Consider the following 19,719-nt stretch of genomic DNA (forward strand, 5'->3'; position numbering starts at 1 on the left):
AACCGAAAATGAGTGCTTTTAACTTCTCCCCCAACCTCCCGCTGGCCTGCAGCAGGTATACACACACACACACACACACAAGTGAAAGCTGCTCTCTCATTGGCTGTAGGCGATCGCTGATGTTATTTTCAGTCAAACTCAATTCACACGGAATGATTTGAATCACCGACAGCTCCAGATGTTTAGCATGCCAAATATCTCACAGGCATCGGGGACTCATCGGCGATTCTCTCAGATCGCGTCTTTGATCGTTCATACTGTGTGAACGGGACTCACGTGTACGTGCATGAGCACCGATTTGCCTGTGTTTTCAGGCATTTGTCTGCGATTTCTCAAAACATGTCGGGGAGCCAAAATCGGGGCTAAAATCACGCAGTCTGAACTAGGCATAAGAAACACGCAGTGAGCACTTGAGAGCTGAAGATGTCCACCAGTGGTCATTAACACACTTCACCTCTGAAGGGTTGTAAAGTGTGGCATTCAGTGCTGTGTAAAACACTCTGACAGCTCCAGGTTTATTTCGGGCCAGTGTGCTGAATGACAGACGGAGATGAAGATGTGGAGCTCTTGACCTTCTCATTCTTCAGGCTTTACGTGTGTTAAACCTCCACACAGTTTCCCGTCTTCATTCCTGCAGCAACCGTAATTCTAAAATATAGATGTTTACGAGAGTGATCATGTGCTTAAAGCTGCTGAAAGGCTCACGCTCACTAAGAAAGCGTCTAAAAACACAGCAATATTGTGAAATATATCTGCAATTTAAAATACCTATTTTCATGTACATTTTTAGGAGAATGATATTCATTTCTGTGATGCAAAACTTAATTTCCAGCATCCAGTTACTCAGTTTACAGTTAATATCACTACAATATTATGAACTAAAGGTTCCGCTGTAAATGCTGCTGTCCGAATGTAAACATCTTAATCAAACCATTGCCGTCTGTATTTGTGTTGCCTTTGAAAATCAGCGCGTGCTCGTACTGAAACTCCCCTTTTCATGCAAACCCTTCCCTCTTTTGCCACTGGACACTCCCACCTAAACAAAGCTGAACTCAGCCACTTTCCTGACTTCAAACTAGAGGTGTGAAAGCACCCAGCTGAGATGGGGGGGTGGGGTTGAGACCCTTTAATGATGCATGCTAACAGACTGATGTTATTGCATGCAGACACACACACACCGCACGTGTACAGTATGTATATGTACACACGTAATGTACACACTGTAAAGCTCATAATCCAGTGCTAGTTGGATCATCCATCAGTCTGGTGCAAACATGTTTAACAGTTGACTCACATCTGCAGGAAATCGTTACACACACACATTAACACATCGTGATTGGCTAGTTATCATTGGTCCATCATCGCTGTTAACACCAGAAACAATTCTGTGTAAGCATCCACATGTTTTAATCATGGAAATATTCAGTCATCTGCCGCTTTAAATGCTCATGTCACATGGATTTATTTTACTGAAGTGAGTAAAGCTGTGTTGTTATAGTTCTGTTCATCATTCTTAATTTAGGAAATAGGGCATATAATATTAAGTTGTTCATTGTGTGTTTATCAACTTGCATCCAGGATCAATCTGAATTAATTCTTTTACTCATTCATTCATGCATTACTTATACTGTATTTTCATGTCTTTGTCTTCTTTTAGTTTTTATTTATGCATTTGTATGTATTTGATTTATGATTTAAATTTTTTGTTTGATTTATTCATTCATGCATGAATATGTCTATTTTTGGATATTATGCTTTGTTTGTTTCAATCTTTGTATTATTTCTTATTTATTTTTTATATGTTTTACTTTTTTTGCTGATTGTTCTTTTTTGTATTGCATTTATGCATGCGTTTGTATGTTATTGAGAATTAATTTCTTTGCTTTATTAATCATATTACTGCATTTTTAATGCCTTTATTTACTTCAATGTTTACATTCACTTATATATTTAAGTATTTTTGTAATTCTCTACTTTTATTTTTTTGGTTTATTTTTGTGCATTTATTTCGTATTTATTGTATTTATTTATTTATTTAATTTCTTAGAACGTTCATAAAATTAATTGTAGGCATTAGTCATATAATAATTAATTAATTAGTTTATCAGTTTGTGTTGTGTTTTATATTATTTTGTTCTATTTTATTATTTTCTTTTTATTCTATTCTATTCAATTTAGTTTTATAAACTTTATTTTATTTTGTTCTGTTTTATTCTATTTTTTTATTCTGTTCTGTTTTATTTATTTTATTTTGTTCTGTTTTATTCTATTCTATTTTTTGTTTTATTCTATTCTGTTTTATTTTATTTGTTTTTTATTCAGGTTTTATTTTGTTTAATGTTTTATTTTCTATCTATTTTATTTAATTTTTTTATTGTTTTATTTTATTCTGTTTTATTTTATTTTATTCAGTTTTTTGTTTATTTTGAAATTTTATTTTACTCTTGCTTTTTATTTTCATATTTTGATATTCTGTCGCTTTATTTTTTATTTAATTTATTTTATTCTATTCTTTTTTTATTCTGTTCTATTCTGTTTTATTTTATTTGTTTTATTCGGTTTTTATTTTATTTTAGTATTTTAGTAGTAGTGTTTTATTTTATTCTGTTTTTATTTAATTTTATTCTGTTTTGTTTTTATTTATTTTGTTTTTTTATTTTATTGTGTTCTGTTTTTATTTTGTTTTATTCTGTTTTTATTTTATTTTATGTTTCTATTTTATTTTATGTTTTTTATTTTATTTTGTTTTTATTGTATTTTAGTATGTTATTTTATTCTGTTTTTTAATATATTTTTGCATTTTATTTTATTCTGTTTTTATTTTATTTTCAGTTTTTTTATTTTATTTTATTCTGTTTTTTATTGTATTTTAGTATTTTATTTTATTCTGTTTTTTATTGTATTTTAGTATTTTATTTTATTCAGTTTTTTATTTTATTTTAATTTGTGTTTTTTTTTATTTATTTTATTTTATTCTGTTTTTTATTTTATTTTGTTTTATTTTATTTTATAATCGTTTTTATTGTGTCTTTAGTATTTATATGTTTCTGTTTTTTATTTTAGTTATTTGTTCATTTTAATTTTATTCTTTTTTTTTTACAATTTATCTTATTTTATTCTGTTTTTTATTTTATTTTATTCCATTCTGTATTTTATTTTATTTGCAATCCAAAGTTTCCCATAACACCCTTGACTACTGCTTTGAACATTACCAGTCCATCAAACACCTAACAATACCTGCCAACAACGTAACAATGCCTGCAAACACCCAAAACACCTCAGAACATCAAAGCAACGTTTTAATTGACATACTGTAACAATTGACATTGACATTGTCATTCAACAAGCTCCTTTTATTGTTGTTGTTTTTATAGGAAACAGCAACGCCTGCCAGGAGGAGGAGGAGGAGGAGGAGGGGCTGGTGGGAAATCTCCAAATCCTCAACAGCAGCAACAACAAGGACTTCCGCCGCCGCAGCAGAATCAGCCGACCAATCAGACGCAACAGCCCAACTCAGACCACCAATCAGGAGCTGGCTTGAAACAAAGTGGGCGGGGTTACCAGGGCCAGCAAAATCAAGGTGTGCGACAAATCGGCCCTCATCACGGATACAGCCAGAACCGCCGCTGGCATCAAAACCCAAAACACCAGACCAACTGTTTCAGTCAAGGACCTTCAGGGGCTGACAGAGGCCCCACACGCAATACCAAAGAGACAGAGAATGTAAAACAGGAGGAGCCGGAGATCCACACGGAGAGAGGAGTAAAGGATGAGCCGAAAGAGGAGGAGAAGAAGAAAGAAGACAAGCAGGAGGAGAAAACGGAGAGCGGGAAGATCTGCTTACTGCAGTCATCCAAAGAGAGACTGAGGAGGAGATTGAAAGAGAAGGTGATTATTGAGATATTATATTTTTCCCAAATGATGTTTAACAAAGCAAGAAATTTTTCACAGTATTTCCTATAATGTTTTTTCTTCTGGAGAAAGTCTGATTTGTTTTATTTTAGCTAGAATAAGAGCAGTTTTTTTCAATAAAAGAATGACTGTATGGATGAATGGTTAATTGAATGAGTAAGAGGATGGGTAGAAAGATGGATAGAAGGATAAATAGATTGAAAATTGTATAGAAGAATGGATAGATTGAATGAATGATGATAGAATGAATACATGAACTGTAAATTGAATGAAAAGATACTGGATGGGTGATTGATTTGTATGTATGGATGAACATGATAGAATTAATGGTGGTTGGATAGAATGAAAGAAGATGAATGGATGGGTGAATGAATTAATTAATTGAATTGATGGAGGCATGGATGGACAGATGGTGGATAAATTAAAAGAAATGATGAACTGAAGGATGGATAGATTGAAAACCAATGAATGGATTGAGGGATATTTTGAATGAAATTATGAATGTAAGATGGATGAATGGATAGGATGGGAATGAATGAATGATTGGATAGAATAAAAGTAGATGGATGGATGGATGAATTCAGTAAATGGTTGGTTGGGTTGTATGGATGGATGGATGGATGGATGGATGAATTCAGTGAATGGTTGGGTTGAATGGATGAATGGATGAATCAATTATATGAATGGATGGATGGTGGATAAATTGAAAAGAAACACGATGCACTGAAGGATGGATTGAAAACAGATGGATGGATAGAATGAAACATGGATGGATGGACATGATAGAATGGATGGATGAATGATAGATAAAATTAAAGTAAATTAATGGATGAAGATTATTAAATGAATGATAGTTGACTAGGATGAAAGAATGGATGGATGGGCATGATAGAATGAATGAATAAATGAATGATGGTTGGACAGAATGAAAGAGGGTGGATGGATGAATTCAATGAATGGATGCATGGTGGAAAAATTAAAAGGAAACATGATGCACTGAAGGATGGATTGTAAAACGAATGGAAGGATGAATAATGAATAATTCAAGTCAATGAAGGTCAATGAATAATTGATATGAAAAAATGGATGGATAGACACGGTAGAATATATGAATGAATGAATGAATGATGATTGGATAGAATGAAAAAAGATGGATGAATGGATGGATAAATTCAGTGAATGATAGCGTAGAATGGATGGATGGATGAATCAATTAAATTAATGGATGGTGGATAAATTGAAAAGAGAAAGATGATGCACTGAAGGATGGATTGAATGAAACATGGATGGATGGATGGACGGACATGATAGAATGAATGAAGGAATGAAAGAATGATGATTGGATAGAATGAAAGATGGATGAATGGATGGATTTATGGATGGATGGATGAATTCAGTGAATGGTTTTGTTGGATTTATTGAATGGATGGATGGATGGATGAATTCAGTGAATGGTTTTGTTGGATGTATGAATGGATGGGTGGATGGTTTGATTTCAGTGAATGGTTTTGTTGGGTGGATGGATAAATGGATGGATTAATTAATTATAAGAAAGGATGGATGAATGGTGGATACATTAAAAAGAAACATGATGCACTGAAGGATTGATTGAAAACGGATGTATAGAATGAAAAATGGATGGATGGACATGAATGAATGAATAATTGGATAGAATGAAAGAAGTTGAATGGATGGATGGATTGATTGATGAATTCAGTGATTGGTTTTGTTGGATGGATGGATGGATGGATGGATGGATGGATGGATGGATGGATGGATCAATTATATAGATGATGGATGGATGGATGTTGGATGAATTAATTCAGTGAATGGTTGGGTTGAATGGATGGATGGATGGATAAATCAATTATATGGATGGATGGATGGTGGATAAATTGAAAAGAAACATGATGCACTGAAGGATTGATTGAAAACAGATGGATGGAAGAAATGAAACATGGATGGATGGACATGATAGAATGGATGGATGAATTATAGTTAGATAAAATGAAAGAAGATAGATGGATAGACATTATTAAATGAATGATGGTTGAATAGGATGAAAGAATGGATGGATAGATGAATTCAATGAATGGATGGGTAGTGGATAAATTGAAGAGAAACATGATGCACTGAAGGATGGATTGAAAAAAGATGGATGGATGGATGGATGGATGGATGGAGTGAAATATAATTAACGACTAATGAATAAAAGAAGGATGAATTGTAAATCAAATGAAAGGGTGAATGGATGATTTAATTAAATGGATGAACGTGATAGAATAAAGAATGATGTATGTGCGAGTTTGTAAAATGAAAGCACACATACTATTCGTCAGTGCTGATGTTGACTCTTCTCTGAATGGCAGGAGGAGGTTCCCGTGGCGACAGCCGGCCCTCAGCGCAGCCGAATGGACCGATTATTAGAGATCCTGAACAGCATGAGGAATAACAGCAGCGGTGTGGAGGCGCAGCTCACCAGCTTCATGGAGGAGGCGCAGAACTCAGCCGAATCCGAGGAGACGCTCAGCCAGATCGTGCAGACCATTTACCGCAAGGCGGTCAGCGACCGGAGCTTCGCCGCCACCGCTGCCAAACTCTGCGACAAGATGGCTCTGTTCATGGTGGAGGGAACCAAATTCCGCTCACTCCTACTCAACATGTTACAGGTGAGAACCAAACAAACTATCACTATTTTTTTAAGTTGTCAAACTAGCTTAATTTACCGTATTTTTAGAAATTAGATAAAGAAACAGGTCAAATTAAAAATTGAAATCATTTACTCACCCTTCAGTTGCTCAAAAAAAGTTTGAGTTTATTTTGTTCTGATAATCACAAATTAAAGTATGTTTTTTTTATTTGCTTGTGCCTGGTACCCATTGACCTCCATAGTATTTTTTTCTTACTTTGCAAGGCAACGGGAACCAACATTCTTCAAAGTATCTTGTGTTCAACAGAAGAAAGAAATTCATAAAGGTTATGAGAGAGAATAAATAATGAGACAATTTTTGTTTTTTGGGTAAAAAATCCTTTTAATAGTGACATTCGTGCAGGAAAAACTACATTACCCATGATGCTCTGCTGAGATTCCACCAATGAGTGTCAAAGCACACCATAAAGCTCCACCCAGTCCTATATAACACCACAAATGCCACAACCAACTCTCTGTACACTCTTAAAATGCTTTAATGCTCATGTTTATACAAATATTTAGCAATGAACCTGAAGTACATCTGAACCATAATAAAAGAATAGTGTTGTCACTGTGCATCATGTGATTGTAGTTCTCTCCTTTATTAATAGTTCAGTGTTGTATTTTTGACCTGTTTTCAACTTGAAGTTTGTAATGTGATCTTGTAGCTTTGAGTTTGGTTCAAAAACAAAACAAAAGTTTAATGTCTTTTAAAAAGGCTTTTGAAAACTACATTACCCATGATGCTTTGCTGAAAATCCACCCTATAGTGCCACAAATTCAACTATCAATGCCACAATCAACTCTTAATACACTCTCAAAATACTTAAATGTTCATGTATATACACATTTAGCAATAAACCTGAAGTCAACATTTGAACAGCTTTAAATGAATAGTAATGTTTGCAGTGCATCGTGGGGTTGTAGTTCTCTCCTCTATAATTGAAGTTCACAGTGTTGAATTTTTGATGAGCTTTCAATTTGAAGTTTGAAATGTTGGGATCTCGTAGCTTCATGTTTGGTTCAAAAACAAAACAAACGTTTTTCTTTTAAAAAGTCTATTGAAAACTACATTACCCATGATGCTTTGCTAAAAATCCACCAAATAACACCACAAATGCCATGAATAACTGTCAACACACTCTCAAAATACTTTAATGTTCATGTATGTACACGTATTTAGCAATAAACCTGAAATGCAGTAGTCAACATTTGAACAGCTTTAAATGAATAGTGCTGTTTGCAGTGCATCGTGGGATTGTAGTTCTCTCCCTTATTAATTAAAGTTCACGGTGTTGAATTTTTGACGAGCTTTTAATTCGAAGCTTGTAATGTTGGGATCTCGTAGCTTCATGTTTGGTTCAAAAACAAAACAAAAGTTTTTCTTTTAAAAAGTTTATTGAAAACTACATTACCCATGATGCTTTACTGAAAATCCACCATGTAAAGCCAAATTCTACTATTAACTCTCAATACACTCTTAAAATACTTTGATACTCATGTATATACAAGTATTTAGCAAAAATCCTGAAATACAGTATAGTCAACATTTGAACAGCTTTAAATGAATAGTACTCTCCGCAGTGCATTATGGGATTGTAGTTCTTTTCCTTTTTAATAGAAGTTCATGGTGTTGAAATTTTGACAAGCTTTCAATTTGAAGCTTGTAATGTTGGGATCTCGTAGCTTTGTGTGTGGTTCAAAAACAAAACAAAAGTTTAATTCTTTTAAAAAGCCCAATAAAAACTACATTACCCATGATTCTTTGCTAAATCCACCAAATAACACCACAAATGCCATGGATAACTGTCAACACACTCTCAAAATACTTTAATGTTCACGTATATACACGTATTTAGCAATAAACCTGAAATACAGTAGTCAACAATTGAACAGCTTTAAATGAATAGTGCTGTTTGCAGTGCATTGTGGGATTGTAGTTCTCCCCCTTATTAATTGAAGTTCACAGTGTTGAATTTTTGACGAGCTTTCAATTTGAAGCTTGCAATGTTGGGATCTCGTAGCTTCATGTTTGGTTCAAAAACAAAAGTTTATTTCTTTAAAAAGTCTAATGAAAACTACATTACCCATGATGCTTTGCTGAAAATTAACCATGTAACACCACAAATACCATAATTAACTGTCAACACACTCTCAAAATACTTTAATGTTCACGTATATACACGTATTTAGCAATAAACCTGAAATGTAGTTTGAACAGCTTTAAATAAACTGTGCTGTTCGCAGTGCCTCGTGGGATAGTAGTTCTCACCCTTATTAACAGAATAGTTCACAGTGTTGTTTTTGATTTGAAGTTTGTAATGTTGTGATTTTGCAGCTTCGTGTTTGTGTTAAAGCCTATTGAATATAATACGAACATGTCAAATACTTCTGAAAAAAGTGGGCGGACACTAATCATTGGCAAGGACCAATCAGATTGCAGGAATTTATAGAAAGTGGTTCTTCCACCTGTAGAAAACCACTCCTTGGTTCCTGTTTTGTCGTCTGCGGTCTCTCTGTTTCTGCTCTTCCTCTTTTTCTGAAATATTTGAGGATGTGACTCATTTATTCATTCAGCTCAGTGTTTCCTCATTGGACTGCAGGGACTTTCGGGCCTGAATGTCATCACCTTGTTTAGAAATGAGGAGTTAGTCAATTCACTGTTAAAAGCCGGCTCAGACCGAAGTTCTGTCATCATTAAATCATTCTCATTTGGAACGGAAATCCTGGTTGCAGTTTTTTCTCATAACTCCAAAGATCACACAAAGGTTATGAAAGTAATGCACACTTTTATACTGTTGTAAAAACAAGAAGAAAACAGTAGAGGATGTTTTGATGAATTTAAATGCTAATCTGGGATGTGTTTCCCAAACGATGACATAACTTGCTGCTGAATTACCATAGTACAATGCATCATTTGGGAAAAGAATGAAGTAGTGACGAGTGTTTTCCAAAACCGTAGTTTCAGTCGCAGATCAGTCATGTGAACTATGCTAGTTATAATGTAAAACGTCCATAATGATGCTTAACTTAAATTGTTTTGTTTTGTACAGATTATATACAGTAGGCTACTATAAATTTAAAGCATTTTACATATCCTATGTTTTTTGTTTTCACAAACTTTGGAGATTTCCGCTTGTAACTCGCAGGCTTTTGGTATGAGCCCGATAAGGGAGTGCACTACAAAGGGAGATCAATTGTCAAGCTGAATATTAGCTAAAACTGACCTGTAAAAAAAAAAAAACGTTGAAAGCGAATTGCATTATTTTTAAAGCTAGTTTTAATTAATCATTCAAAAAATGTTGGAACGTTCAAAAGGAATAGAGCATAGGGGGATAACTGGGAAAAGAAACACAGCCAGGAACTATGTTTCTACAGTAACAACAGATGTAGTTGCAAGTGTACAAGTTTGCGATGCAGTTTGCGAACGTTTGTTAAAACGATGGATTTCAGAAACGCCAAATCAACGAACTATGTTTGTAGTGACGGAACTTGCGACCTTAGTTGGCTAACGGTGGTTTTCGGAAACGCACTCCCTGCGATGTGTGTAGTTTTTCTGTAGTTGGTAACATATCGGAGACTGTAAGGGGCTGTATGTGTTCATATATGTTCATTTATTTATTTATTTTATATAATTACAGACGTTACTGTAGGCTATTTTGCACTGGCATTGATCTGCAGTTATAATCAACTCCTGTCTATAGACCTTTTTCTTGGAACGCAAAATTACCCATTATGCTTTGCATGTATGCGCAAGGAGAATGCGAAGAACTTCCGGTCAGCAGCTGATGCGTGTAAACAGTCACATTTGGACAGCTTTGAAACGATAGTTTTAGTCTATTTATCCTCTTTGAACTAATACTGTTGTCCATCAGCAGCATCTCCTGGACTGATCATTTAAAGAAATGCGATCTAATAGGATGAAAAACAGCTGCTGTTAGACATTTTCCCCTCGTTGTCAGACGGCATCTTCTGCAGTTTAAATGAAGCCTCGTCATCGCTAAAGTCAACAGTTTCTCTTTATTTCAAATATATAACCAGCCCAAACAAATGTAATTCACCAAAATGTTTGACACACACACGTAGCCTGTAGTGCGCCACTGACACACTGATTTAATAACGGTGACAAAGTGAAAATATAGGCTAGTGTCAATTCGACATGACAGAAAAACACAAACCGTGGTGAAAACAACACGAAATGAAACACAAACGGCTCGCGATTAGAATGAACAGCAAATCAGCCAGCAGAGGATCAATAACAGACTTTTATTGCTCATTTTTGTAAATTGCACGACTTTCATACCTGTTAAGTTTCATGCCAGTACTCTGGTTTGCTCTCTCTCTCTCTCTCTCTCTCTCTCTCTCTCTCTCTCTCTCTCTCTCTCTCTCTCAAATTCAAAGAGCTTTATTGGCATGACTGTAAAACAAATCACAATGTTGCCAAAGCAATAACAAAATACAGAACATTCATATAGATAAAAGAAATATAAGTAATAATAAACAAACACATATACATATCGTTATATTATACATATATGTTGTCACAATAAACAAGTTAATAAAAAAAAGATTAACAAAAGTAATAATAAATGGTAAGGACAGAGAGCTTTAATAAGGGATGAGGGGGTTCAGCCTTTTTCTCTCATATGGTGGCATGAGGACACGTACTGTGCTGCTAGGTGGAGACACTTTTCATTTTCTCCCAAAATATAATGGAGTTTCTCCGTATTTGTGGCTTGCTGGAATTGTGGTAGAATCAGAGACATTTGTGTGAAGTAAGCTTCTCTGATGCTCTGATATTTGCTGCATTGAGTGAGGAAATGCAGCTCATCCTCCACAACTCTAGCAGAGCAGTGTGGACACAGTCTGAGCTCTGGGCTCCTCCAGCTGCGCTTGTGTCGGCCCGTCTCCACACTCAGACTGTGTCCACTCAGACGGTAACGGCTCATCAGCTTTCTCTGACCGGGGCTCTTAATGTTGGTCAGATACGGGGCCAGTTCATAACCAGGTTTAATCTGGTTGAAGCACGCTAACTTTTTTATTTGTTGTACTTTATTTTGCCAATTGAGTTTATAATCCTCCTGGGTAATCTTTTCTATTTCTTTAGTCTTTATATGTTGGGACAGGGTTTGTGAGTTTAGTTGGTGTTTTTCCACCAGATAGTGCATGGGGTCGCTGGCCGGATGTGCATTTCTATATATGAGGGCTTGCTGATGGTAGCTCTCTGGGCTGGAGTCTGACAGATGGAGCCAGAACTTCCCTGCTCTCTTCTGGATTTCTGAGAGCAGAGGGAACCTGCCTAGTTCTGCTCTGCAACCAAGGCTGGGTGTGCTTCTGTGAACTCCGAGGATGTTTTTGCAAAACTCCAGATGAAAGATTTCAACTGGAGTTTTTTCCCAAGATTCATAGTTTAATTTAAATGTGGGTCCCCAGAGTTCACAGCCATACAGCAGGACTGGCTTTACAATGGTGTCAAATATTTTCAGCCACAGTTTAATGGGTGGGTTAAACGTAATAATTTTTTAATAATTTTTTTTTTAATCTCTCTCTCTCTCTCTCTCTCTCTTTCTCTCTCTCTCTCTCTCTCTCTCTCTCTCTCTCTCTCTCTCTCTCTCTCTCTCTCTCTCTCTCTCTCTCTCTGTGTGTGTGTGAATAATTTTTTAATAATTTTTTTTTTAATCTCTCTCTCTCTCTCTCTCTCTCTCTCTCTCTCTCTCTTTCTCTCTCTCTCTCTCTCTCTCTCTCTCTCTCTCTCTCTCTCTCTCTGTGTGTGTGTGAATAATTTTTTAATAATTTTTTTTTTAATCTCTCTCTCTCTCTCTCTCTCTCTCTCTCTCTCTCTCTCTCTCTCTCTGTGTGTGTGAATAATTTTTTAATAATTTTTTTTTAATCTCTCTCTCTCTCTCTCTCTCTCTCTCTCTCTCTCTCTCTCTCTCTCTCTCTCTCTCTCTGTGTGTGTGTGTTAAAGAGCCGCTGAGCTAACAGCTGAGAGGCCGGGAACGCACACACACACTGTATTTCTGACGGCAGACACGTGAACTAGGAGAACGTTTGTCTCGTATTTCTGACGCGCTTGAACCACACGGGACAGATTATAACGGCTTTAACAGACACATTTCTAAGTTGTGTGTCACAAAAACACTCTGTTATCCATTAAAAACATTATTGAAACCCATTTTCGGAGCGCAAACTACCAGTTGTACACGCTGTGAACGGAAGTTTTTAGCATTCTACCGGAAGACGCTGGCTATGGCGCCCTCAATGCAGCAGCCATGAAAAAGGTCTATAGAAAAGTTAGTAATTAACATTTATACAGAAGTATTTATTTGTGTAAAGCATCTGTTTTGTGAGAAGTGCTTTTAATATGATTTGTGAATGACCCGTGCAGCTTTACTGTAGACATTTCCTCGATTGAGAATGCGACTGACACTTTCTGTCTTACACCACGCCCACCAAAAGGGTATAGTGGAAACGCATGCCTGATAAAGGTGACCCGTACCAACCCGAACCGTACCGTACTGCACCAGTCAGTGAAAACGAGCCATCATATACTGATTTGGATAATGTATTGATGTTGATAATTCTGATTATTAATTTGTTGAAAACATTTGTGCCGCTTCATGCTTTTGCAGAAACGCTGGCGCATTACAGTTTTCAGGATTCACAGATGAATGTAGTTCAGAAGAGCAGCATTTATCTGAGATCATCTTTATAAATGAGGCTTGAGTAATTGAATGCGTTGTTGCTGAATAAAAGCATCTTCTCCTGTGTCTGTGATGTGCGTCTGCATCTTCTGTGTGTGTTCGTGTGCGTGTGTGTGTTGATGAATCATCAGTCTGTCCTCATATAAACCTGTTCTCTTCAGCATCTGACGCTCAAGCAGACGCTTTCAATCTGAAGGGATTATATAACACAGATGAAGAGTCTCTGACCCCAGCGAGAGGACGCGACTGACTCTGCTCATTTAAAATCCTCACACACACAGATAATCACACAGACAGACACAAACACTCACATGTACACATACACACTCACATATAGTCATGCACACACAGACAGACAGTGCAACACATTCACAAATACACACACCGAGTCTTACAGATGCTTAGGCATAAACACACACAAACACACTAAGAAGCGCACAAACACACACACACACTCGGATAAACACACCTACACAGTCACAAACACACACACACACAAAATAATCACACAGACATACACTCACATATAGTCATGCACACACAGACAGTGCAACACATTCACAAATACACACACCAAGTCTTACAGATGCTTAGGCATAAATACACACAAACACACTGAGAAGCACACAAACACACACACACACACACACACACACTCGGATAACACACCTACACGGTCACAAACACACACACACACAAAATAATCACACAGACATACACAAACACTCATATACAAATACATACACACTCTCTCAGATGCACACACACTCAGATAATCACACATAGAAAGACACAAACACTTAGATAAACAAATACACACACCCAGCAACACGTTCGCAAACACACATGCAGTCGCACAAATACTCAGACACACACAAATACACTAACAGACACGCACACAAACACACACTCCAAAAAGCATACACAATACACACACACACAAACATATACACAATCAGATACACAAAAATATGCATACATACACACACAAAAACAAACACACACACACACACACTCAGATGCACACAAATACAGACTCAAATACACACAATCCAATAAGCACACATACATTGACACGAATACACAGACACACTCAGATGCACACAAACACACACAGATACACAAATACAGACACATGCTTGAACACAGACACACATTCACAAATACATATAAAGGCTCGCAGAGATGCTCAGACACACACACACACACACACACACAAATACACAGACGCACTCTCAGATGCACACAAATACAGACACACACCCACTCAGATGCACACAGACACACACACACTCAAATAAACACACACAGATACACAAATACAGACACACACTCAAACACACACTCGGATAAACTGGCATACACAGACACATACACATAGACACACCCTCGGATCCACACAAATGCAGACACACACAAATACACTGACGCACATTTATACTCAGACGCACACAAATGCACACGCTCAAATAAACACACTCAGATACACACTCGGATAGACTGGCATACACAGACAAATACACATAGACACACAGACACGCATTCACAAGTACACAGACACACACTCAGATCCACACAAATGCAGACACTCAAATAAACACACAGTTACTCAAACACACACACTCAGATAAACTGGCAGACACAAACACATACACTCAGATACACAAATACACAGACACACAGAGTTGCACAGACACACACTCAGATACACACAAATGCAGACACTCAAATAAACGCAAAGTTACTCAAACACACACACACAGATAAACTGGCAGACACAAACACATACACTCAGATACACAAATACACAGACACACAGAGTTGCACAGACACAAACACACAAACACACACTCAGATCTACACAAATACAGACACACACAAATACACTGATCCACACACTCAAATAAACACCCTCAGATACACAAATACAGACACACACTCAAATACACACTCGGATAAACTGGCATACACAGACACATACACTCAGATACACAAACACACAGACACACATACAAAGTCGCACAGACACACACTCAGATCCACACAAAATACAGGCACACACAAATACACAGACACACACTTACTCAGATGCACACACTCAGATACACACTCAGATAAACTGCCATACACAGACACATACACTCAGATACACAAATACAGAGACACACATTCAGAGTTGCACAGACACACACACACACACACACAAATACAGATACACACTTACTTAGACGCACACAAATGCACACACTCAAAAAAACACACACAGATACACAAATATAGACGCACACTCAAATACAAACTCAGATAAACTGGCAAACACAGACACATACACTCAGACACACAAATACGCAGACACACACTTACTAAGACGCAAACACTCAAATAAGCACACTTAGATACACAAATACAGACGCACACTGGGATAAACTGGCATTAAACAGACACAAACACTCATTCGACACAAAGCAACACATTCACAAATACACATACAGACTCGCACAGATGCTCAGACACACTCAGATTCACACAAATACACACACGCAGATGAACAGACATACACAAACACTTGGATACACAAATACACACAACATTCAGACACAGCGATAAAAATAAATGAACAGTAATGTATGTGCGCCTGTGTAAAGAGATTGTCTCCATGTTATTCGTTGTTTGGTCTAACAGTTGCATGTGTTTGAGTCAGACATTGATCTTTGGGTTTTAGGTATAGTTTTTTTTGTGTGTGTTGTTTTAAGAATGAACATGCATTTTGAAGCTTTTATTTGTTATGTATTGATTAAATGTTTCAGATGGACTTCAAGCGGCGTGAGGAACTCCAGCAGACGGATGTGGAGAACTGGCTGGGCTTCATCACGTTCCTCTGCGAGGTGTTCGGCACCATGAGGAGCAGCGCTGGAGAGCCTTTCAGAGTCCTCGTCTGCCCCATATACTCCTGCTTAAGAGAGGTACACACACGCACAAGTGTACATATACTCCTGTTTAAAGAAGGTAGACACACAACTCACACTACTGCCCCATATACTCCTGCTTAAGAGAGGTACACACACACACACACACACACACACACACACACACACACACACACACAAGTGTACATATACTCCTGTTTAAAGAAGGTAGACACACAACTCACACTACTGCCCCATATACTCCTGCTTAAGAGAGATAAACACTACACACATAAATGTACAAATACTCTTGCTTAAGAAAGTTAAACACACACACACACACACACACACACACATTACTATACAAATATTCTTGTTTAAGAGATTGACTGATTCAGATCATCCAGTCAGAGTGAGTCTTTAGTTAATGATTCACTGATTCGGATAATCTAGACAGATTGAGTCTTTAATGATTCACTGATTCAGATCATCCAGTCAGAGTGAGTCTTTAGTTAATGATTCACTGATTCAGATCATCCAGTCAGAGTGAGTCTTTAGTTAATGATTCACTGATTCGGATAATCTAGTCAGATTGAGTCTTTAATGATTCACTGATTCGGATAATCTAGTCAGAGTGAGTCTTTAATGATTCACTGATTTGGATAATCTAGTCAGAGTGAGTCTTTAGTTGTTAATTTACTGATTCAGATCATCCAGTCAAAGTGAGTCTTTAGTTAATGATTCGCTGATTCAGATCATCCAGTCAGAGTGAGTCTTTAGTTAATGATTCACTGATTCGGATAATCTAGTCAGGTTGAGTCTTTAATGATTCACTGAGTCAGATAATCTGGTCAAACTGAGTCTTTTTTTTTTAATGATTCGCTGGTTAAGATAATCTAGTCATAGTGAGTCTTTAGTTAATGTTTCACTGATTCAGATCATCCAGTCAGAGTGAGTCTTTAGTTAATGATTCGCTGATTTGGCTAATCCAGTCAGAGTGAGTCTTTAGTTAATGATTCACTGATTCAGATCATCCAGTCAGAGTGAGTCTTTAGTTATTGATTCACTGATTTGGCTAATCCAGTCAGAGTGAGTCTTTAGTTAACGATTCGCTGATTCTGATAATCTAGTCAGAGTGAGTCTTTAGTTATTGATTCAATGATTTGGCTAATCTAGTCAGAGTGAGTCTTTAGTTAATGATTCACTGATTCAGATAATCTGGTCAGAGTGGGTCTTTAGTTAATGATTCACTGATTCAGATAATCTGGTCAAAGTGAGTCTTTATTTAATGATTCGCTGGTTCAGATAATCTAGTCAGAGTGAGTCTTTAGTTATTAATTCACTGATTCAGATCCTCTAATCAGAGTGAGTCTTTGGTTAATGATTCACTGATTCAGATCATCCAGTCAGAGTGAGTTTTTAGTTAATGATTTAAATGATTCAGATCATGCAGTCAGAGTGAGTCATGCAGTCAGAGTGAGTCTTTAGGTAATGATTCACTGATCCAGATAATCTAGTCGAAATGAGTCTTTAGTTAATAATTCACTGATTCAGATAATCTAGTCGGAATGAGGCTTTAGTTATTGATTTACTGATTCGGCTAATCCAGTCAGAGTGAGTCTTTAGTTAATAATTCACTGATTCAGATAATCTGGTCAAAGTGGGTCTTTATTTCATGATTCACTAGTTCAGATAATCTAGTCAGAGTGAGTCTTCAGTTAATGATTCGCTGATTCAGATCATCCAGTCAGAGTAAGTCTTTAGTTAATGATTCATTGATTCAGATAATTTAGTCAGTGCGAGTCTTTAGTTACTGATTTGCTGATTCAGATAATTCAGTCAAAGCGAGTCTTCAGTTAACGACCAACGGATTCAAATGATCCGGTCGGTGCAAGTGTCTAGTTAATGATTCACTTATTCAGATAGTCCTGCCAGAGTGGGGGTTCATTTAACTTTTTTGATTCAAATGATCTGGTCAGAGTTACTCTCCAGATAACAACTCACTGATCCAAATGATTCGGTCAGAGTGAGTCACCTTTTAACATCTTACTGATTCAAATGATCCAGCCAGAGTGATTCTTCTGTTAACAACTTACTTCAAATGATCTAGTCACACCAAGTGTTCAGTTAATGATTCACTGATTCAGTTTATCAAGTCAGATTGAGTGTTCAGTTAATGATTCTTTGATTCAAATGATCTGGTTAGAGTGACTCTCCAGTTACAACTCACTGATTCAAATGATCCAACCAGAGTGAGTGTCCAGTTAGTGATTCACTAATTCAGACCAGACTGAGTGTTCATTTAACGATTCACAGATTCAAAAGAATCCAGTCAGAGTGAGTCATAAATGATTCCTTCCCGGTTTTTGAACAATACGTCAAACTCCTTGACTTCAAAGAACATCATCCTTTTATTTTCATTCTCCACCGCCTTTAATACCCAAAGATCTTGGTTTTGTCTGGTGAAATGACTCTTAAACATTGAATCCTGTTATTTGTTGAGCTGCTGACAGACGCGATTCTTCAAATCCAGAGTTTGATTCTTCCTCAAAGCCTGCAGATGTGTGTGAGAGTTGAGTGTGTGTGAATATATCTGCACGTCCCGACACGATCAGCTGAGCGTCTGGCGGCGAGTGTGTGTTGTGTGGACCGGCAGAGCAGGTTGCTTAATTACAGGTGATCCGCTGGAGTTTTAGAGCTGACAGGTGTATTCGGAGCGCTGAGGGTGTGGGAGAAAAGAAAAGAAAGAAGAAAACAGTCTGAATGGAGGGAGGGAGAGACCAGAGCGCCTGTTGTTCATCTCAAAGCTGCTGGAGCGTCTCTGATCTCCCCAAACTCTTTTGTTGGATTCTTTTGTGCGTTTCTGTGCACTTCTACATACACTTGCGTACAGTTAGGACTTAATTATAGTTGACACAGTATCTGTTCTTTCTCAGTCAAGTGGACCTACCCATGTGAAAATACTATGGGGATTTTTAGTATTTAAAAAACATACTATAGTAAAGTGTATTATTGTTGTGTATATATTTTAATATTTCCAATTCTTTGTTAATAAGTGCTGCAGCATATTCTAGCATCTACTGACTGGATGTATATATATATATACGTATATATAAATTTTAGCGCAGTCAAAATTAGTGCGTTAACGCATGCGATAAATTTTGGGGGACATTGAAAAAATATTGTAAGTTGTCTGTTTTGGAAGCAAGAATAAAAATGGATCAATATTAAAGCAAGTGTCCTGCGTCTAAAAACATTGCCTGCTGGGGACAGCGAAATCAGCAAGGAATTTGCTCTAACAATGTCAATTTGGAGCAAAATTTAATAAATATACCTAATGTGGCCGGTGAGTATATATTTGTGTGTATATATATATATATATATATATATATGTGTGTGTGTGTGTGTTTGTGTGTGTGTGTGTGTGTGTGTGTGTGTGTGTGTATGTGTATATATATATATTAGGGGTGTAACGATATTAAAACCGAACCGAAATATCACGATA

General features: G+C 36.7%; 1 protein-coding gene across 7 annotated transcripts in view; it reads left to right on the forward strand.

The window, feature by feature from the left end:
- Positions 1–19,719, forward strand: part of ctif (CBP80/20-dependent translation initiation factor) — a 133,610-nt gene that overhangs the window by 87,088 nt on the left and 26,803 nt on the right. For 5 of the 7 annotated variants that reach the window (XR_012397074.1, XR_012397076.1, XR_012397075.1 and 2 more), the window contains 3 exons: positions 3,375–3,888; positions 6,282–6,581; positions 16,116–16,271. Coding sequence is in view for 4 of the 7 variants with exons in the window: in XM_073935696.1 (XP_073791797.1) it covers positions 3,375–3,888; positions 6,282–6,581; positions 16,116–16,271 (970 nt within the window). In the remaining 3 variants the exon portion in view is untranslated. Of the gene's footprint in view, positions 1–3,374; positions 3,889–6,281; positions 6,582–6,826; positions 9,329–16,115; positions 16,272–19,719 lie in introns of those variants that run through there. The other 2 variants (XM_073935697.1, XM_073935698.1) reach the window with 1 other exon arrangement.

The sequence above is a fragment of the Danio rerio genome, chromosome 21 (assembly GCF_049306965.1).
Source record: "Danio rerio strain Tuebingen ecotype United States chromosome 21, GRCz12tu, whole genome shotgun sequence".
In the NCBI taxonomy this organism is placed as follows: domain Eukaryota; kingdom Metazoa; phylum Chordata; class Actinopteri; order Cypriniformes; family Danionidae; genus Danio; species Danio rerio.